Below are 23,573 nucleotides of genomic sequence, written 5' to 3'. Positions count from 1 at the left end.
TCGCTATGTTTCTCATAAATTTTACAAAATTAAACGTAATTTGGTTCTTAAGCATAATTTGAGTCATAGAATTGAAATAGGGCAAAAATATAGCACTTCATTTCAGAAAACGTTTAATTTTGAGTAAAATTTTACATGTTAGAACAATGCTATATATAAATCTAATATATATATACTAAGTCAAGCTCCCAAGACATGAAAAACACAAGTTTAATTTCGTCAAACAGCAGAGTACCTATGATCATGACGCAGATATAAAACTCTTTTTATTTTTACTTTTATTTTTGCCTTCTACCTTTTGCAACTGCACCTACTTGTTGACATCTCTCTGTCTTTTATGCAGCATTAGATAAACATCTTTAAATAATTACATTAATGCTATAAATGTTTATAAAAGTTATCAATCAGATTACAAAATACTACATTTATTTGCATAATTCCTTTCATTCATTTAAAAGTTTGAAAACTGGAAATAAAATTACATGATGGATACAATCTCTGCAGAAAGCAATAAACTTGCATGATTAAAAGGCATGCATAAATTAATATGCACTAAATAACACTTGTAGTTGCTGTCTTTAACACTATTTTTATATGTAAATTACTATTCATTATATTAAACATTTATAAAAATCAATTTTAAAGATCTTAAAAAGAAGAAAGCTACAGATCTTCAGTGCTTTTGGAAAAATAATAACTACAGACAGAAGACTGAGTTTTCAGATTTTAATAGATAATCCCATTTAACATACAACTTTGAGAAGAGTATCATTTGCTAACTGCATTCACGTGCGTTATAATCAATTTCATTGAAAAAAAAAATATTTGTGTGAAGGATAGATAACTGTATAATACTTGCATGCTGTTGTAAAAACTATTGTGTCTTCTATACATGGATTCTTTACCGACACTGAATCCTTACACCATGATTTTTCCCTTCAGGTTATGTTACAGATTCTTTCTAGAAGCATATATGCTTTCAAATGCTATATTGTTATCACTGTGAAGACATCAGTACAGGATACGGTAGTATTAGAATTTCATAATTATCATGATGGCAGGATTTGCCATGAACCAAAAGAGTATTTCCAAATAGCTGTGATAGATCATTTAGCTAAAACTTTGCAGTAATACAAGAAAAAGATAGTAGAAGGAAGTACATTTCTCTTTGATTATTGTAAAGGACATAAAGCAGATACATTAGTAGCTGTGGGATATAAACACCTGCGAGTAGTCAAAAATACAGCTTTAATTAAAATACAGCTTTGCCATATACAAATTACTGAAAGTTTGTAGGGTAATGTAAAATGATGAAATGTACATCACTGCAGCTCTGCTGGTCACCATCTAGATTTATACTTTACTGAATTAATGTAGTCTTGATTGCATAGGAAGGAAGATATGTTTTTGGTAACGTTAAATCAAATGTGCAATCTGAAGTTTCAAGGGCAATCTGAATATTATGGTAAATTCCATTTTATACTTTTCCTATTTTGTACTTTTCCTCTTTGTAAATTCTTGTAACTGTCTTTGCTTTTTGTATTTATTTCAGATTTAATAAAACAGTCATTTTTTTACCAACATTTAGGTTTCGTACTGTTAACCGAATAATTATAACTTAATTAAAAATAACTTAAATGAGAAAACAAAAAAAAACAAAAAATTTTTTTAAAAGCCTTGAAAATAATACTCACAGTATCAAAATGTTCAATCATCAGCAATTTGCATGTGTTACTCTCATATACTTGCATTCTTCTACTTGGCATAACAACACCTGGATATGTGCCAAGAGCTTTGTGATATTTAACAACAGCTGAAAGTCCAATGCCTTTCTGTGTTCCTGACTGGCCACCTTGATGCAGCTGATGTAAAGCTCGAAAGCTACGAGTTAGTGACCCAGTACCAAGTTCCTTCAAGAAGCTATAACGATGACCATGGGCATCATGAGATGCTTGCTGCTGAATTATATCTTCTAATTCTTGACGAATAAGCTGCAAAAAGTGTTTTTATAAATATTAAGATTCTAACATAGTATTATAGAAAACAGAAAGAAAAGATTTATTTTAAATCTCATTCTTAAATATGTGCACAATGAAAAACTAGAAATCTACCCTACTTGGAACCAGAGAGATGTTAAGAGTTTTGCAGATTTCAAGTCATAAATAAACAAGTAAATGAATAAATAAAAAAAATTTTTTTTAGTTTTTACGAGAGAAGCAGAATAAATAGGAATAAATCAAAGAAAGCACATAATTTCTTTTAGACTATTTTAAAGCAAAATAAGAGGCACAAGATTTTACACTGAAAATAAAATTCAAAAGCAGCATATCAATATAATTTTTTCTAAATATTTTTATCATCATAATTTGTTCTAAAATTTTAGGATTTTAAAATTCCTCTTCCTCAGATTATATGATCAGACAAAGAACTCTTTTGCTCCTAATTTCTTTTTTTTTTTTTTTTTTCCTTTAAAGACAAATTTCATCAAATGGTTCTTTACTCAAACTTTATTCATTATTATTATTATTTATTATAAATTACTACTTCAAATAGTACTATTTATTTTAGTTTCATTCTAAATCCAAAAAATAATAATAATATATTAGCACACAGTTTCGAAGATAATATGGCCATTAAGTTGTGCTACCAATTTTTTAAGATAGCAAGGAAAGCGCAAGTTTTTTTTCAATAAATTCCATGGGTCACTAATATCGGTTAGTCTATATTATCACATGGATCTATTATAGTCTATATTATCTCACACATCCATGGGTCACAAATATCGGTTAGTCTATATTTTAGGGTGCCCCTTGGATTATCGCCAAGTTGTTGTTTCATTCATGATAATCTGAGTAGTTGAATGTTATGCAAATCCTATTATGACATGACTGGTTGCATGATTGCGGTGAATTTGACTGATGAAAAAATATTTGTAAGAGCTTATTTATGCATTGGATGTTGGTTAGGAAGTACGTAACTTATTTTGTACTTTACACTGTAAAATGCCTACTGGTGGTAAGATTAACCTGAAGTTTCTGAATGCTTTGGAGAGAAAGAAAACATTGATTGACTGGTGTATAAATGAAGATTTAAATGGCTTTGTTCACCTCTCAGTAAATTATGCAGCGAGATTTAAGGATTCGGAAACCAGAGCTCATATCAACACTTCAGAAGGTTTGTGGGGTGAAATAAAAAGGGATTTTCAAAAGAAATGCCACTAACAGTCCGGGAGTAGAGAGAATATTTCTGATTTTTATTTTTGTGAATTTATATGGCGACGGTAGTATACAGATTCTGTTCAGATAATTTTAAACAGTTCTTGGATGCTGTTAAGGAGTTTTGTATGTCTCACATACCAAAGAAACAGAAATTTTTAAATAAGGTAAGTTGATATTTCCTTTTTGTATTGCACAGATTTTGTATTGCACAGATTATTATTTGTTACACATTGTAACATGTATTTCCATTCTTATGTTGTTTCCTTGTTTGATTTAAAATGCAGTTTATTGAGATTATATACTTTTTATTTTAATTATGTTTCATTATGTTTTCGATGCCATTTTACTGGGAAGGGCATTGGACATAAACAGAAATGGCACCAAAAAAATCGCCAACTTTCGCCATATTTTTATACCCAAATTTCACGGTTTATTTCCAACAGTTTTGAGATGTTGACATATTTTTTACTTTCTTCTCGAAAACAAAATTTCAAACATTACTGAGGATTTCCTTTTTTAAGTACATATGCTTTTTTTAAAACACAAAAATATCTAGAAAGATAATTCCAAACAATATATTATGATGAATATCTCAATGTTCGACATAATACTTTGAATTCAGAAGAATTCTATTTAAAGATCTCTTTCTTTGACAGTCTTCTTTTTCATAAACATAAAATCTTTAGTCTTATGACTATACATTTCATATTCTTATTTGATTTTCTCGTATAAGGATTAGAAATTGGGATTAGATTATAAAATTTTACTTGTGATCTGGCTACTTTACATTTAATTATTACTAATAATAATTACTAATGGTACTTACGTATTAATGCAACCAGGCCAAATTCGCATAAATTGCCAAATTTGGCGACCCTACTTACGACAACCCTACGTGTTATACGTAGTTTTGTAAAAAGAGCACGTGGAGATTCACAAAATTTTCCTGCATTTTCGTGCAAATTTTTGTAATTTATCAGAAAATAGCAGTGTACATGGATAAAGTCAAGAGTGTGCGCAATGCCATTTTTGTGCAATTCTGGGATGTTTTTTAAGTAAAAATAAGTCGACCTGTACATGGTTATGGCGAATACGGTTTTCAATCAGTGCTAAAAGCAATAGCCAAAAGATTTCCGCCGAAAAAATAATTCTGCAACTTATTCAAATTCGAAACCGGAAGGGTTTAATTGCTATTTTATATTTTAAAACAAAATAATATAAAAAACTGTATTAAAAATTATCTGTAATTAATAAATGTACATTTTCTTTCTATTCATACTTTTTTACTCAAACTTACAAATAGCGCCAACCTGGTTGCGATAATACGCAAGTACCTTACTAATTATTACTTACATTTAATTAATTTTAGGTTTTTCCTGGTTAGCTCAAGCATCCCTACATAGTACTTCCTGTATATTCATCATCAATTTATTATTTATTAATTTTCAATTAATTATTTGTCAATTGTATAATTTTTTAAAAACTGAGTTTCAACAGTCAGCCTTGAGTTACTTAATCAAATAAAACTGCAGTGTAAAATGCTTCTAACCTCTAATTTGTAATACAATTAATAATGACCATAATTTAAATAATAAAAGTGATACAGTGGAAAAGCACAATGCAAAAAACATTCCTAAAAGCAATAACTGAAATATAAACATATTAAGTAGCACATACTTCTCCTTCCAGATTACTGCAACGCAGCAGTTCATTGATAACAAGCAGTGACCCATGGATTTTATCATCTCTAGCAACACCTTTTTCTTTAGCAGCTTCATCAAAACCTTTCACAGCTTCATCATAACATTGCTAACAAAACAAAGAGAATATAAAATATATCGCAAAAATTTAATACCTAAATGCATTTTACATAGGTAATGCATACCAAACATAATCATTATCTGCTAAAAATGCTAAAGGAAAAAAATTATTTTCAATAGTTAATTTTGGCTCACCAGCGGCCGAGCGGTAGAAGCCGCTGAACACTGGTAAGTTCGGTCTGGGGTTCGAGTCCTAGCAAACGGGCTGGCTGCATGGGTGTTTTCGTGGTTTTACCCATGTGTAACACAGATATGAGCCAGTTTCCCGTAAAAAGCCCCCCACGGGGCATCCCTCCCTTTCTGTGTAGTGCCTAAGGGTGGAGCACATAATAAGCAAAAAAAAAAAAATACCGTATATACCCGCGTATAAGTTGACCCCCACTTCGACATAAAAAATTCGTAGAAAATAAGAAACTCGCGTATAAGTCGACCCCCCCCCCACTTCTGAAATCGATCGAGAAACTTCGAAAAAAAATTTTTTTAAATGCTACATTTATTCAAAATCATCTGAGAAAAAAAAGTAAATATACGATAAAAAATACCTTGGTAAATAAACAAAATCAAAATCCTTCAACGTCCGATTCATGGTCAGATTCACCAAACATTTCATAGAACTCTTGTGTCGTCATTGGCTCGTCATCATACATATTTTCAGTCTCGAACTCTGTATTGTTACGAAATGTGTTTGGAACACCATACTTTTCTTCTTTTGCAAGCTTCATTGCTCGTAAGCTTATGCCAGTTCTAGTGACAATGAAACCATTCTGCCGGCACTCTAAAACCCAAGCATACAAGTCATTTTAGAGTTCTGGGAAAGGAACTTTTCCATGTCGCGACGACTTTTTTGATTTTGGGATTTTTTGTAACTTTACTTTATTCTTGCGCCAATCACGAATCAATTTTTTGTCAACCCCAAACTGACGAGAAGCAGCACAGTTATTAGTCTCTTCCGCGAAAGAAATAACTTTTAACTTAAATCCAGCAGCGTATGACTGACGTTCTGTTTAACTAGTATGAAACTCTGTGATTAGTTCGTCACATAATTTAAGTCATGAAATTACTTCAAGTAAATGACTTATTTGATAAGTCGTCCAATTTGAGTGGGGGAAGAGAACAACTGCATTATATAAAGACATTTTTGAACTTCCGATTCTTTTAATTTTTTATGGCCCCGCGTATAAGTCGACCCTAAACTTTGAAGTCTTTTTTTTGTCCAAAATATCTCGATTTATACGCGGGTATATACGGTAGTTAATTTCAGTTTCAAATAGAAATAGCAATTGTTGAAATACATGGTTGTTTCACATTTTCTACAAAAATTTATTGAATTATTATACACTTTGGGGGATGAATTACAAATTCCCACCAGAAAATAAAAAGACTATAGCACAAGAAATGTTTTCTTTGTGAGCATAAATATCTGTTATTATTTATTTAAAAAAAAACAGAATTTCATACTATAAATATAGGAATAATATCTACTTTTAAGTTAAATTTACAATTATATAACGATTTCATAAGTTATAAAATTCTAATTTAAAGTGTAGATATGTGTTATTGAATACTCAAAACTTACACCTTATTATATTTTATTTTAACTTTTGAATATAACCACATGGAGGTCTGAATTGAGAACAATTAAAAAACTTGAAAAATTAATATCAAACATACAACATAACTCATCTATGCAACTTTTCATTATAATGAAACTGAGTATTACAAAAAAAAACTGATATTCGTTTGAATCAAAATTCTAAATTGCGAAAATCACCATAAAGTAATTTAAATACAGGTTCAGAACAAAAAAGTTTTCCCTTTAGTTATTTAAAGCTTGTGAGTATTTATCTATTTATTTTTAATTAATAGCTAAGTTTAAGTACTTTTCTGTCACTCTCTTCTCGCTCACACTTTTCATGCCAGAATGTAAATGAGATAGCGATCAATTATTCAAAATGAGGGAGAAAGAAGTGTTCTTTAAATGAAGGTTTCACAAGTTAATTTTAGACAGCGTTTTGCCAAATTCAGACCCCGTTGTACCATGACTTATTAGCAATTTGATTCTGTGACGCTGAGAGATTCTACGCTTGTCCTGTCGGTGTTTTACAAACCAAACCCTTTCCTATGCATTACTTTATCCTGTGAGCCGTTAGGATAATCTATTACATTTGATTTAGTTCAACATTATGCATTTATGTAAGCCAGAAGTGCTGGCTTGTGCAAACCCAAGTGGGGTCATTGTTACTTCTTTGGTTCAAATAAAAGAGTCTTATACCCCCTTTCTCTGACTTTTGTTTTGTTTCACATGACTAGAAGATAATTCTTCAATAGTCGAAGTTGATACTGTACGCTTCCTAATAATACAAGACTTTACAAGCTGCAATTTAAAATATGAGTAGTTAATGCAACAAGCAAACTATGAACCTCAGCATTTTATTTTTAACACAGAAAATGTTGTACAATATATTACGATTTTAGATTTAGATTTTCAAAAAAAAAAAAAAAAAAAAAATACAGACTTTACAATGGACAATATATAAAAAATTTGGTACTGTTCTGTTATCAGGAAGAGATCCAAAAATGCATGTATACATGTATGGATGGATGGATGTGTTTATGTATGCATGTATACATCTAAGCATGAATGTATGTGTATGTACACATATACACATATATGCACATACTTACACACATGCATATATTCATAGATTTCTGAATCTGGTCTCGATAACAGAACAGTACCAAAAACATACAAATTCATATTTTTACTGATTATTCTTTAAGAAACTAATCTACAAAAAATAGAGCTACATATATTCTAGTTTATAATAAATGGCCTTATGAAATACAAAAAATCAAAATTCAATTTAAACACATAACAGAATTAAATTTAATTTATAAATAATACTATTATAAAGTAAAATAAAATTTATAATTAACCAATTTAATTTATAAATATACAATTTCAATAAATTACACATTAACTAACTTAAAATCTGAATAATATTGATACCTTATAACACTGAGGTTTTTGTGTCTCTTTAGTTTCTCTCTGAGCAGTAACAACTAATGCAGCTCTTAAGGCTGCCACTGCTGATTCCCTGATAGAAGGCTGAAATGAGTAAGTTATCAATTTTACTTAAATGAACAAAATTTAATATCAGATTTACCTAATTTAGAAAGAAAATATGAAATTAAATAAAAAAATATGAAATTAAAAAGATTACCTTAGAATCTCTCACAGCATTAAATATACAATCAAAAAACTGTTGAACCTGTTGAAAGAAAAATGTTGGCGTTGAAACTGCTAATTCTCGGAGAACTAAAGCCTGAAATAAAGCAAGTAAAGCAACTATGTTAGGCAAATAAACAAAGGTAAAGTCACAGTTTCATGAAACAAAAATTCACAGCTAAATGTAAAGCTAAATCTATAGATTTATAATTTTCACATAAACAAAAATAATCCTCATTCAAAATGTGTATTGCACATGAAACAACAATAAAAATATAGAGTCTGAACAACTTGGAGGCAGGGCTCATTTTCATTTTCAGACTTCCTGGTCTAAAAGGCAGTAAATTTAAAATTTAAATCTATGATAAAGCAGTTTACAGTTTTTCCCTTAGTAAACAACATTTGATGGATATAAACTGCATTTTTTAACATGATTAAAAGAACTGCATTTTTGCTCTAACAATATTATGAGGACTTAAGTAACACTATTGGAATTGTACTCTACAGCTGCTAATTACAGTACAGGTTTGTAAAACTTGGATTATTTCATTTCCCTAGCTCCATGAATATTATTTTAAACTAAAAATTAGTAGTAGTAATAGTAGCAGTAGTAGAAGAAGTAGTATCAAAGTTTTTATTTATTCTTGATTGAGTGCTTAATTTAAAAATATTTTTACATGGCATCCCACCTTTTTTTGGAGGGGGGGTACAGCAAAATTCGTATTGCAAAGCAAAATCTAAAACTGCACCAAACTGAAAAAAATCAAACAATGTGATATAAGTAACAGAAAACCAACAATAAAAGTGCAGTATTTGAACTATATTTGTAAATGACTAATGTAAAAGAAATACACAATATACAAATGAAAGCAGAACTTCCATATTCTACAAGGTTTGGCTATTAATTTCCAGGACTGCTCTAATAACACCAGAAGAGATTATGTGAAAAACGTAACCTTTTAATATGTTTCGAAGTAATCCCCATCTGTGCTCTACTTCGAAGTAATCCCCATCTGTGCTAATACACTTCTGTGCTCGGCTGTATAAGTTGTGGAAACAACTACGTTTAAGTCCTCTTTCGGAAAGCTGTTCAATATTGACATCACTTTGCATGACAATGCCCGCCCTCCCCCCATTGCATTGCCAGTGAAGAGGTTTTTGGCCAAATATGAGGTTGTGGAGCTGCACCATCCACCATACTCTCCTGACTTGGCCCCCGCAGACTTCTTTTTGTTTCCCAAACTCGAAACTGTGATCAAAGGAACACGCTTTGTGGATGTTGAAGACATCAAGAAGAACGTGACGTCGACATTGAAGAGCCTTCCAAAAGAGGACTTTAAAAGTTGTTTCCACAACTTATACATTACGAGCACAGAAGTGTATTACGGAAGGTGGGGATTACTTCGAAACATATTAAAAGATTACATTTCTCACATCATCTGTTCTGATGTTATTAGAGCAGTTATGGAAATTAATAGCCACACCTTGTATATAAATTTTTTATTTTCAAATTATTAAAAAAAGAAAACATTCCGTTGATAGAAATAACATTAATAACCTTTTCATGCTTCCATTTCATCTCTCTATCAGTTACAAAATCACACGTATTCTCCAAAAGTTAAATTTTCAAATCATTTCCTTGCCTTTCAAAATAAATCCATAGTTTTATTCTAAAAGATTCCATTTCTGACTTGAATTCTTAGGAAATTAATATTGTATCTCATCAGAGTAGGTTGAGAAATATCAGCCAAATTAAAAGAGTGTTAAAGTTCTACATCAAGGAAAACGAATCTTATTAAAAAAACGAAATTAGAAACTCTTCGACAGCTAATCATAGTTGGAAATTTAATCATAATTTGGACTTTCAGTTTGCAAAAATAAATCCGTTACTGAACTGAATTTTCTTGAAGCTTTTCATATTCACAAAGATTCACCTTGTTTAGTTAAGGATTTTAAATCCAGTGCAGTCCTTCCTTACACTTTTAAATTCTATCAACTTAATGTTTCAATTAACTTTATAAGGTGCATGTTAATTTTAAAACAGTTATTTTTAATTTTGAAACCTTTTCCTTTCAATTCTTGTTTTCCACTTACAACTCCCTACCAGAATGAGTTTTCAGATTTGCACTGAATGCAAATGAGTTAGAAGTAGTATTTAAAAGAAATTTAACTTGCTTTGAAAGAGAGTGCTTAGGAGTTCTCAGTGGTGCATGTTTGCCTTCTGGCTACTTCGTTTGTGAATTTTTACACTCGGCCATATTGTATGTGCCTGTTGATAATTGCTGGCTAGCTTAAATAAAGGGCCAACTACATTAGATATTTGTGTCTAATTTTGGCTAAGTCTATTTTAGTTAGTATTAGATTAGTTTCTTATTTTCTTATCACGATGTAAAAGCCCAAATGGAGGCTTTCCTGAAAGCCTGAGAAGGAGCCGCCTGTTGTTATTTCTTTGAGTAAATAAGAAGTTATTTTAACCCTTCTCAAGTTTACGTTGTAAGTGCTTGAACTTAGCGATAACTCAGCAATCATTTTACTCTTTTTGGGTATAAATATAACTGTGGCTTCCCTTTTCTGCAGATTTCTTTGCAGTAGAAGAACTAGAGATAAAGAGGTAACTGTAACTGTTTGCTCTCAAAATCAATAGAGACTTGACAAAAATCTATGCTGAACAAAAGGTTGTTACTTTGCCTACTATTATAATAACTACAGAATGTTTACTCACAGCACCATGTCTTTTAGCCTCTTGGCGATCCCCACTCAGCCATTCAAATGCCCTTTTAGCTTCGAATTCCACATATTCTGCAGTATAAGTACCACTGACTAATGCAAGTCTGCCTATTGCATAAGCTGCTAATTCCATAACACCTGTGTCTGTCGATGGTAATAAATTACGCAAATAATTCACAAAGCGACTAGTGCGAGTTGCTGTATTTCCAACATTGATTCCAATTAAGTTCACTAAAACAAAAAAAGAAAAAAATTAGCGCATGCACATTTTAGGAAATAATGCATAAAAATTACAACTGTTTAACAGATGTCTTCGATTCCGTTTTCAAAACATAGTATTAAACAAAACAAAAATTTAATACAAATAAAAACAATTTTATATCTGTACTTGTGTGCATGAGTTCTGTAAAACGACAATCATTCCATCAAAAATTTTAATTAACTGAAGTTCCAAGGGTTAGAATATACTGAAGATACCCCTTGTATTATCACCAAGTTGTTGTTTCATTTATCGGCAAGTTGTTGTTTTGTTTATCACCAAGTTGTTCTTTCATTTATGGTAACCCGAGTAGCCACTTGTATTGCATGAAATATTTCTAAATTCTGAATGTGCATTGTTAGCATATGCATTTTACACTCATAGAATAACATAATATTCATAACAAGGTTAATACTCATGATTCTCCCTTTAATATAATTCTGCAGCATTCTGACATAATTTAAGAACATTTAAAGGATTAAATAAAATATTCCATTTCAGCATACCAAATATGATGTGTGTGAGCCACTAAATCACAGTTTGCTTCCATATCACATCTGATATGGAAAACAGAAGCATATCATATATGATATCCTGGGAGTGAAGAGATAAATGGGCATGATATGCGACTTTATTTGAAAATAAATAAAAAATTGCAATGCAATCAAAAAATTTTATGCAATTTAACTTTTTTACCCCAGGGTAACGCTACATGATCTACAACTTTTGGCATTATGTGCTGCTCTCAAAGAAAATTTTTCCTGAGGATTCTTCAGTGGAAAGCGTGGGAGAAATACTGGAGAGCTCGGTACAAGATCATCAATTTATAGATTTACCGTAATTCTAATTTTATTACCTATTTCTTCTGTTAATATAGTTATATTTTTTACTACAGTTGTCTTCTTATCTGCTATTGGAAATTTTAAAAAATCTATAATAAATAATAAATGTATCTTTTGATTACCTAACTAATAAGAAAGGTATATGCTTTCAAACTTCTGGTATGGTTGGTGCAAGTTTGGCAGAATCTCCACCAACTGTTGTGGCGATGGAATTTTATAAATTACTTATAATATTTTATATGTTTGAGGCCCACAAAAATATATTGGCTTTATGTTTGAAATGCATTTCTTTTTCAAAATCTTATTTTAAATCTAGGGTTTCAATAACAAATAAAGTGACTGTTTTCATAAACTTAGACTATAAGTTTCTTTTTCCATTCACTTGGCACTGCAAATTTCATTTTTTATCTTATCAACTATCTTGAATTTTTCCATGTCCAGCATTTGGCAATTTTGGGGGAAGGCATTTTTTAAGGTATGGAATTCCATTACCAGTTATATTCACAGATCTTTTGTTCACATGATTTGTTCTATATAACGGCGCATGCTGAAATTGTATTCCCATATTATATTACATTTTTAAACATTTACATCTCAAAAAAATACAATTTTTGGTAACAAATACAGGTATGAAAATTTAATAGTTAATGTCATCTAAATGCTGCAAGTAGAACACCAAGACATATAGAATAGCATAAAATGGATAATATGCAATTTGATTTTGGCGTAAAGTAGTCTTTTTATTCTTTTATCTTTGAAGTGTTAAGTATTATAGTAGTAAAAGAAATAGCTACTTTTTTGCCTTATTAATTGCTGGAATATAACTGTACAAGATATAAGCAAAACACAATAACACGCCGAATAAATACTAATTCAGAAGTCAAACAACAAAAATCAGCGTTATACCTACAAAATTTTCACAGGACTAGTTTCGATGGTTTTACCGAACCATCATCTTCAGCTGCAAAACCGCAAATGAACAAGATAGGAAATAATGTTTAGATAAGATAAGAAAGCCTGGACAAGAATAAGCAAGTGGCGCCATCTGTTGGCGAAACCAGAACTAAAACATAATTTCTCTAAAAGCCGAAGGCAAATTTGGATTGGAATTAGGATCGTTAACTAGAACAGAAAGATTTTTATGAATGTGAAATGCCTCTAGAAAATCCAGTTCTCCAATGGAAGATGTTTTTTGAATAATTTTGGCAGCAGAAAAATTGAAAGTGTGATTTTCGGACCAACAATGTTGAGCAACAGAAGACCTCTGTGTTTCCTTTTTTCTAACATATGCCTCATGTTCTTTGACGCGAAATTTTAAGGCTCTCTTAGTTTGGCCAATGTAAATTAAACCGCACTGGCAAGGAATCCTATAAATACCCCAGGAATTCATATCCGGAATGGGGTCCTTGAGTATAGAAGTTGGAATTTTATTGATGGGAGAAAAAACAACTCGAAAGTTAAATTTCTGCAAAATATGTGCAACTTTATAGCTAATTGATGGAAAGAAGGGAATGACAACAGAATTTTTATAATCTCCTAAAATAAGAGTGTGGCTTTTAGTGTGTTGAGATGAGAATTTTTTAACTGCTTGATTAATAATGTTGGGTGAAAAGCCCTCAGTCCCATCCTGGCTGATATCTACATGCATTATTATGAATCAAAATTGTTTGAAACTTTAAACTTCCCGGCATGGTTCCGCTACGTAGACAATACTTTTGCCCTGTTTGAAGGTAATAAAGATGATTTAAATAAAGTTCTTTCAACAATGAATTCTGTTGATCCTGCTATTCAGTTCACTTTTGAACTTGAGACTTGCAATTCTCTTCCGTTTCTCGACATTCTGGTCACACGTAACACATCCAACTTCAGTACTACAGTTTACCGTAAACCTTCATCGGTTTGCCTTCCACCACACTTTAAATCATGTCATCCGACTAAACAAAAGTTAGCTTCATTTTATTCCTATGTTTTCCGTGCTCTTCAAGTTTGCTCCTCCAAACTAGCCCTTGATGAAGAACTAAATTATTTAAAAGCAATAGCTATTGACAGGGGCTTTTCACCCAACATTATTAATCAAGCAGTTAAAAAATTCTCATCTCAACACACTAAAAGCCACTCTCTTATTTTAGGAGATTATAAAAATTCTGTTGTCATTCCCTTCTTTCCATCAATTAGCTATAAAGTTGCACATATTTTGCAGAAATTTAACTTTCGGGTTGTTTTTTCTCCCATCAATAAAATTCCAACTTCTATACTCAAGGACCCCCATTCCGGATATGAATTCCTGGGGTATTTATAGGATTCCTTGCCAGTGTGGTTTAATTTACATTGGCCAAACTAAGAGAGCCTTAAAATTTCGCGTCAAAGAACATGAGGCATATGTTAGAAAAAAGGAAACACAGAGGTCTTCTGTTGCTCAACATTGTTGGTCCGAAAATCACACTTTCAATTTTTCAGCTGCCAAAATTATTCAAAAAACATCTTCTATTGGAGAACTGGATTTTCTAGAGGCATTTCACATTCATAAAAATCTTTCTGTTCTAGTTAACGATCCTAATTCCAATCCAAATTTGCCTTCGGCTTTTAGAGAAATTATGTTTTAGTTCTGGTTTCGCCAACAGATGGCGCCACTTGGTTATTCTTGTCCAGGCTTTCTTATCTTATCTAATCATTATTTCCTATCTTGTTCATTTGCGGTTTTGCAGCTGAAGATGGTGGTTCGGTAAAACCATCGAAACTAGTCCTGTGAAAATTTTGTAGGTATAACGCTGATTTTTGTTGTTTGACTTCTGAATTAAGATATAAGCAGTCAAAATGTTTATAAAGATGGGGCATATACACATTTTCTCTCCCATGTAAAATGAAGAAGAATCATATTATGCAGGATAATATTTTAAATGTGCCCCATAATTGTCACTTACAGTTTTTGAAACAATAATATTTATTTGTAATACAATTCAATTACCAATGGCCAAAATTCCACCTTTCTTATCATTCACATCAGAGCTTGACACCATTTCAAATATATGATGATTAAACTCATCCAAAAATGCAGTTACATCCTCTATGCTCATCTCACGGAGCTCAGTAGTTATGTAATGATGTAGATCTTTTGTAGTTTTAAGTCGAACGTCTTCATTCCGGTTCTTGAGACCTGACACAAAAACCTGGACAGCTGTACTACCTGTCATCTGGAAAATTGGGATAAAAAATTACTAGGATGAAAATTAAACAGCTACAGGTGAAAAAAATAAATTTAAAAAAATTAAAACTAGAACTATTTCTTACACTTTCTGGTCTTTAACACTTTTAGCTAGGTGAACTGTAAACATTTGATTAAATGAATTTAATCTCACTTAGTGATGCCAATAACATTAATTTAATTTATGCAACCAAACAAATTTATTCTTTAATTTCTTGAAAATAGGTTAAGTTGTTAAAAGGATATTCCATTAATTATAATGTGGATAATTTGCTCCCCCTTTCCTTAACTATCTGTGAATTAACAATAAATACTGTTCCTAATATTACTTTAGTTAACTGGTCCTTGACTATATACAAGATATTCAACTTTCACATAATATTACACTAAAATTATCCCTAATTTAGAGATAAGAACCAGTATATTTATCAACAATGTCTGTTAGATGACACTTTGTTACATGTTTATATTAAGGAAATTTCTGTATAACATAACATTAAGAAATAAGAGTATTCTCTGATTATCTGCCCAACCCTCCTGCAAAGTTGCCAGTCAATGGAGACTAAATTTCCACCAACATAACATATAAAAACAGTAGCTATTTTAAAAAATGGCAGTGCACTTAAAATTACATAAAAGATCAACAAATTAATGAATTTAAAAGTGTAAGAAACATAGATAATAGCACACTGAAAATTACACAGAAAAAAACACTTATAATGAAACACTCAAAATTACATAAAACAGCAACAAATAAGCTATATTAAAAATGCAGCAAACATCCATAATAAAACACTTAACTTCCTTTTTTCTGCTCTGCTATGTGCACAAAGATCCAATTTAAAAATCAAAGAGCTGCAGAATTCTTGGCATTGTACAACAACTTAGCAAGAACGTTCCCAGAAATTTTTTCAACTAAAGTAGTAAAAGAATTGAAAAATAGCAGAAAGTAGTACATAAAATCAGAGATTATGTAGTTTTTGTGACGTTGCAAGTCCATGATTCACACAACATCTGATGTTATCATAAATCCAGTCTCAGTAAGTTCTGTACATTGTAGGCTATAACTATCGTTATGGCTGGGACACTTATACTACTTATATGTTACATTATGTAATTCAGGTTATTATTTTTCAGTTAATTTTTGAATTTGTTCATATTTTCTATTAGATGCTTTCTCATGTTTGAAATTTTAACATTATTGTAGTATCTTTTTGAGTTGGCAGTTTATCTTTTTATAGTCAGTTAAATTATATTTTATTTTTAACAATGAGATAATTTTTCAACTGTGAACGGACATTTATGTCTTAGCTTCTAAAATTTTGACTCTTGTTTGACTTGTTTTGAATTTTGACTTTTGTTTGGTTTAGGCTGTATATATATTAAGTACTTTAAAATTTTTCATTTTAAAATTAATTAGATGGTGTTTGAAATAAAATATAGAGCAGAAAAAGAGCCATCTAAGAAAAACAATCCTCTAACAGAACCATCTGTTTTCAAGTATAAAATTATGTTTAAAGAAGCACTATACCCCATTAAATCAATTTTATGTGTCCTATGTTTGCACCGACATATTTTGTAATAAGCTTTTGTCTCGTCTGTTTTCATTCTTCCCAGGAGTTCTCAAACATAGATACTTCAAGCTAAGGATTTTAAAAGGTGGTGCTGAATTTTTCACATTACTCACTATTCACAGTTAAGCTAACACAGCAGGTATAATCTGGCTTAAACTTTGGAATCCTACTCACAGGTCATCAAAAATTAAACAAAGCAATTAATGAATCAGATCATGTGCAAACACCAGTGGCTACAGTCTGTTACTCTGAAATAAGCACTTTGAAGTATTTTTGTCATCTCCACACAGAGGAAATCAAGGAATTTTAGGAAATTAAAGGATTTGACTTATTTCCCATAGCAATTGTTGCTGTGGTTATGGTTTTGGGGAAGAAACAAATGGCTTTGAAGTGTTTATTTTAAAGTAACAGATTATATTTTTAAAAACTGACTGCATAAGAGTTCATAGACTACGATACAGTAAAAAATTTTAAGGTGGCGAAAAATAGCACAAGCAAATGATGGAGCAGCAGAAAATTCACAAAATCGCACAGATATAAATTTAAGTAGTACAGGATTGTCAATTCTGGCAAATTTGCAAAAAAATTGCACAACCTGGGACTGCTCTCCATATAATCATCAACCTGTTTTAACTTTAAAAAAAAGTTACAGATTTCAATACATTAACTTCATCAAATGCCCATTTCTACATTCTCAGCTTCCTGGCAAGATACAGTATTTCTGAAAAAATACACTTTCTTTTTTCAATAGCAGGTAAACTCCAAAATGGCATAATGATTCATTATAAGGCGGAAGAAAACTTTGCACATTAATCGCAACAAGCAGAAACCCCAAACAAAATTCTCTAATTTCAAAACTGCACACATTACACACTAGCATAATGCACATACAAAAGTAAAGATTAAGTCTGATGCAAGATAAATACATTTTCGTAAAATCAGGGGTCGCCTACTTCGGCGAACCTTTGATTGGCAAATCTTGTCAGGGTTAGGTGAATAATCAAAGAAAACTGGAAGGGCCATTCCTGGTGGGGGTGCAACACATAAAAGTATGTGCGCAGCCAGACTCTCATGATAACATTCCTAAATATTTTAAATATATTACTTGTCATATGCAAGTACTTTATATACAATTTGTCATATGCAAGTACTTAGTGAGCATGAAATAAAAATTTTATTGATGATTGAGCATTTTTTTTTTTTTTTTTAAATTATGGGGTGGCATTCTTAGGAAAGTATGCGGGCAGCCAATGGCCTAGGAACGGCTCTGAAAACTGAGTTAACTTTCACTCCCTTATTAAAGGCCCATCAAATTCAAGAACAGTTGCAACCTGTTCCTGAATTTGATGGGCCTTTAATAAGGATCCAATTTAAAAAATTTGAGGCATGGGGACAAATCTGCTGAGCAGACCTCTTTCCTCTAATTTTTTTCAAAACAGCAGTTGCCACTGATATAATCTTATACTATGCTAAGAACACTTTATTTAAAGAACACTCAATCATAAAATAACAGTTATTGTTATTATTATATACATAACTATTATTTTATGATTTAAATCTTTACTGTCACTTCTCTTTAAGTTTCTCTACCATCATGCAAATTAGTTTGAGAGTATTCAAGCTCAGATTTTAAGACACGGTATGTTTCTGCCTCTTGAGGCCAAGTTACTAGTTTTCACTAGTTCAGATAAGATTGTAATTTCTTTAGCATTGCATTACAGCTGCTATCATTTAAACTGTTATGTCGGTGAGAAGCTTGAAGCAACTTTGCATTAAATCAATTGTGTGGCATTTGGCTGCTAGAGTTAAACTTGAATTTACTGTTGCCTTAACTTAATCACCATAAGTGGTAGATGATCCTATCAAGCATGAGAAAGCATGCAATTAAACCGATATCAAAACATACAATTAAATATAAATAATAAATAGCATACAGAATATATTCCTTTCAATAAAAAATTCACAAGTGCTTCCTAATTAAATAAATGGGCATCACTGACTTTTCATTTATATGTTTCATCATTTTTAATGAACAAATTTTAAATCATTTTGAAAATCAAGGAATAATCTATAATGAAAAACTACCATAACTTCATGAAAATAATTTTAGAAACTTGCTTAAAAATGACAAGAACACATAACAAAAAAAAAAATTTTACTTTTTTTAATACCAGCTTATTTACAAGAATACCACTAAAAGCATTTTGCTTCTAATTATTTTGAGATATGAAATTATAAGATATTTGACAGCATAAGTTACTTTTCAGGGCAGCAATTACACTCTTATTGAAGACAGATGAATAAATCCATTCTTCTGTACGATTAGAAATCAATATACAATAGCTCCCAAAAGTTCTTGTACATTTTAAGAAGTTGTAGAAAAAGCACTATTGTCTAGAACCAAAATCAGATATAAAGCCCAATATTTTTTCATAATCTTCTCCATGAGATTTTCAATAAAAGCAAACTTTTTTTTTAATATTGACTTATTTTCTTTTTCTAAAATTGAAAAATGTGGTTGATCTTTACATTATGGTAACTTGGCGTTTTTTTGGCGAAAATTTGGCGACCAACTCTCCTACAGCAACCCTCTATTTTTTTTTCCTGCCGCCATTTTGTCTTCACGAAGTAAAGACATGTTTCTTTTCTTTTTATCTACTGAACACTTCTTCCAACAATCTACTAGCCGAATTACACTTATGCTAGAAATTTTATCTAACAAAACTGCTTAATCGTGACAAATATTCACTGCAAAATTGGGAAAAGTACACAATACCATACTCCTTATGCGTTTTTCAAAATAACACATACACATAAACCATGTACACGCCGACTTATTTTTACTTAAAAAAAATCCCAGAATTGCACAAAAATGGCATTGCGCACACTCTTCACTATATCCATGTACACTGCTTTTTTCTCATAAATTAGAAAAATTTCACGATAATACATGACAATTTTCTCAATCTTTAAACCCGGTAAAAAGAACATATATGAAATTACCTGATCGCGAAAAAGTATTTACCCTTTCCAAATATGAACATTTCCACATATAAAATAAATAAAATATCCAAAAACTTTTACCTCTAAATCATCTATTACATTATACACGTCACCAACGAATTCATACCGCAAGCATTACAAATACTTAGTATCAAATATTTAAATTATTTCCATGCACGTTTACTTCAACTAAAACGTATACCAAATTCCTACAAACATAAAATTCACAAAATAACTATCATTTAATTAAAATATAATTAAATTCAAAAACACTACTTAAAATATAAATGAGCACATACATTAAATTAATACATACATAAATACCCATTTCGAATTCACTTTAGTTATGGCCATGGGATCCAAAAATTCACGAACACTGTTTCACACAACACAGAATAAAGCCAAATACAAAATTTCCAGATTTTTTCCCGATTTCCCCCCTTTTCCGATTAAAGAACCGTAATTCGTCCATTAATATCACATGACATATCCCATGATCTCTCATTTCCCTCACACAAAATAATGCGTAATCGGAACTGAGTACTGCTCACATTATTACCAAAGTCCCAGATAGTAACCTTTATCGCCTCCAAAATGTCGCCAAACTACCAGTTACCATATTGTAAAGATCAACCAAAAATGTAATGAGGCATAGATAAAACACACCACAAAACTGACACAAACACCGAAACAGTTTCGTAAAATTTCATAAATAAAATTATAGTTTGCCACTTTTTTTATTTTTTGCATTTTGATGACATTTAAAAATTTCTTGGCTTTATTCTTTGTTTACTTATTATATTTTATTTTATATTAACAAATAAGTTTTAGTCATAAGGAAACAACAAATATCATTTGAAAATTGATAATTTTTCATCATAAGGGTGGAAAATCGAGCTGGGATATCACAAAATTAGTAAATTTATTCCATTCTACAATGCAGTATATGATAAAATGCTTTAAAGAAAAAAATCGGATCAAAAATTAAGTAAAAAGAAGCCATTCGGCCAAGTTAATTCGACGTGATCAGAGATTTATAGTTAGAAAATCTGTGAAAAATCCACATTTATGTGCTGTAAAGTTTTCTAAAGAATTTACTGAAAAATTTTCTACTTCAGTTTCTCTTGACAATGTTCAAGAAATAACAAATGCAAAAAAATTCTTATTCTTTCCTTGGAAAAACTAGTGGTAAATAAGCTCGAAGCATATTGGAAACAGATCTTATTTGCAGATGACAGCAAATTTAACATTTTTGGTTTTGATGGGCGCATAATTATACAGAGAAGAAAAAATGAAGAAGTAAACACAAGAACCAGATTGGAATAGTAAAGCACTGCAGTGGAGGTGTCCTCGTGGTGCATGTCAGCATCAGGATTAGGTAATTTGGCATTTATTGATAGCATAATTAACCATGCTCTTTATTTAAATATCTTAAAAGATAATTTTAAATTATCTGCCCAAAATATAGGTACTGGAAACAACTTTTTATAAGCATAACGCTCCTAAGAATACAACCCTCAAAGTTCACCTTTGGTGCACCTATTAATTGTCCACAAGTTCTAGAAACAAAACAGTCACTACATTAAAACCCGGCAGAATGCATCAGAAAGGTGAGAATTACAGGTATAGTCCGAAGTCACAACATAATGAAAACTGAACTAATAACAGGAATGACAAAAGAATGGAAGAATATTGATGCGAATATTACCAAAAAAAAAAACTGGTGAACTGTACACCCAGATGTTTGAAAGCTGTCATAAATATTGCAAGATATCCTGCAAAATACTAACTAGCAGAAATACTACAATATTTACAAATATGTGCACAATTCTTTGAAGTGTACAAAGACTTTTGTGAAATAAATTTTCTGTTACTTTTTTTGTTACTGATTTTCTAAAAAAAACCTTCACAATGTTCATAAAATAACTAATGTATTTTTGCTAAGAGAAATATGCGAATATTACCTTAAAAAAAAAAAAAAAACTGGTGAACTGTATGCCCAGATGTTTGAAAGTTGTCATAAATGTTACAAGATATCCTGCAAAAAATACTACAATAGTTACAATATGCACACATTTCTTTGAAGTGTACAAAGACTTTTGTGAGGTAACTTTTCTGTTACTTTTTTATTACTGATTTTCTAGAAAAAACTTTCATAATGTTTATAAAATAACTAATGTATTTTTGCAAAGAGAAATTTAGAGATATTATTAAAAAATTATCATTCTCAAATATTAATTTTTATTAATGAAATTGCGGTATTTCACTGAAACTCCTAAGTGTACGAAAACTTTTGAAAACCATTGTAGATTTATTCGAAGGGGGGAAATAAAAAGCCTAAAATATACGCAAAGAGACACATTTTACGCCTGTTCCGTAAAAACTGATAGTTATGCAATCATATACAAGTACGCATATTAAAGTTTACAGTGCCCCCTCCAAAAAAAAAGGGAAAAAATATTTACTTTTGCGTATTAAGCATACACTTTCACTGAACGAATACCATTGCGCTGCGAATTGTAAAGAATCAGTGAAATTACTGAATTACAGATACGGAATGATGACATAACATTTATTCTTTACTGCGAAATCTTAATTTTATCACTACTACTTCGGGCAGTGAAGTGCCTGGAATGTAAGAAAATGCTAAACATGAACGATACGAATAAAATTCCGTGATATGAATTTGGCACAGTTATTCGCAGAAGATCTTCAAACAGTAAAAGTACGGAGTGTGAAGTCTTTTGACCCCGCGAAGAAGATTGTATATGATATTCGTAGATCAGGTTACCTAACTTCGAATAAAAAAAAGAAAAGCCAAGAACTCCTTCGGTGTGACGTCATTATAGACCGCACTAGAGCTACTACAGACCCTTTATAGTCCTCCTTAGGGCCCTATTCATGACATTTTTAACCACAGCGTTAAGTGAGACTTAAGGAATCACGTGGGACTCTGACGTCACAAGTAGTTAAATCCAAAGTATTGGTATTCTCATCAAAGCTAGCGTTAAATTAGACCGTTAAATTGATGAGATGGCTGTTAAAGTAAGGACAGGTCTGAAACTTCGAGTTAAATAAACAGATGGTTATATTTCCTGCAATAAACATGGCGGAAGGTTTTGCGTCAGTTTTAGCTGAAGCTTATTTGGATGAAACCAGTCAACTTTCTCTGCGTCGGCAGCGAATTTTCGGTGATTGAAGCAATGCGTTCGCTTTGCATACAATGAAGGCACGGACACCAAGTCGGGCTACATTACCTGGCAGCTACTAGAGCGCCTTAACATGATTCAACAGCCTCCCTCGGACGACTATGCCGGCGGGGCTCCAACCCACCGAACAGCCCGCAGGGACTTCTCATGTTCATCGCCACAATCCATCACACTGAGGGCTGCGCGGGGAGCCGCACCAGTACGATCCCTGCCAACCCCGCGCCTACCATAGGATGGACCTATGGTTCTAGTCTGGTCTGGTCTGCATAGATATTGCGGAAATATCGCGCGAGGCGCGATTTGTCCGGCTCATGACAATTAATGCCCAGTGGGCACTTGACATTAGAGTTTCTTGACAGAAATTAATGAAGGTCTGAGGTGGTAACAGGGGGCGACCATGTGTCGTTCGAGAAGCAAGAGCAACGAGAAGCACAGATTCAAGATCTTTGAGGATACTGTGCTGTATGTTTGTGTTGGTGCAAAAATAACA

General features: G+C 31.5%; 1 protein-coding gene across 1 annotated transcript in view; it reads right to left on the bottom strand.

The window, feature by feature from the left end:
• The window catches only part of mTor (serine/threonine-protein kinase Tor), a 157,276-nt gene extending 134,695 nt beyond the window's left edge, over window positions 1-22,581 (bottom strand). Inside the window, exons 1-7 of the mRNA XM_085816207.1 lie at window positions 22,340-22,581; window positions 15,061-15,286; window positions 10,990-11,225; window positions 8,263-8,364; window positions 8,049-8,147; window positions 4,896-5,027; window positions 1,695-1,991 (exon numbers count right to left, since the gene is read on the bottom strand). Coding sequence (XP_085672333.1) covers window positions 1,695-1,991; window positions 4,896-5,027; window positions 8,049-8,147; window positions 8,263-8,364; window positions 10,990-11,225; window positions 15,061-15,286 — 1,092 coding nt within the window. The 5' untranslated portion in view covers window positions 22,340-22,581. The remainder of the gene's footprint in view (window positions 1-1,694; window positions 1,992-4,895; window positions 5,028-8,048; window positions 8,148-8,262; window positions 8,365-10,989; window positions 11,226-15,060; window positions 15,287-22,339) is intronic.
• Window positions 22,582-23,573: the final 992 nt, after the last annotated feature.

The sequence above is a fragment of the Stegodyphus dumicola genome, chromosome 4, assembly GCF_044657685.1.
Source record: "Stegodyphus dumicola isolate Sdum_Otavi_A_Nest chromosome 4, ASM4465768v1".
NCBI classification, from domain to species: domain Eukaryota; kingdom Metazoa; phylum Arthropoda; class Arachnida; order Araneae; family Eresidae; genus Stegodyphus; species Stegodyphus dumicola.
Note: the sequence above shows the minus strand (reverse complement) of the source record. Positions and strands in the feature narration are given on the sequence as shown.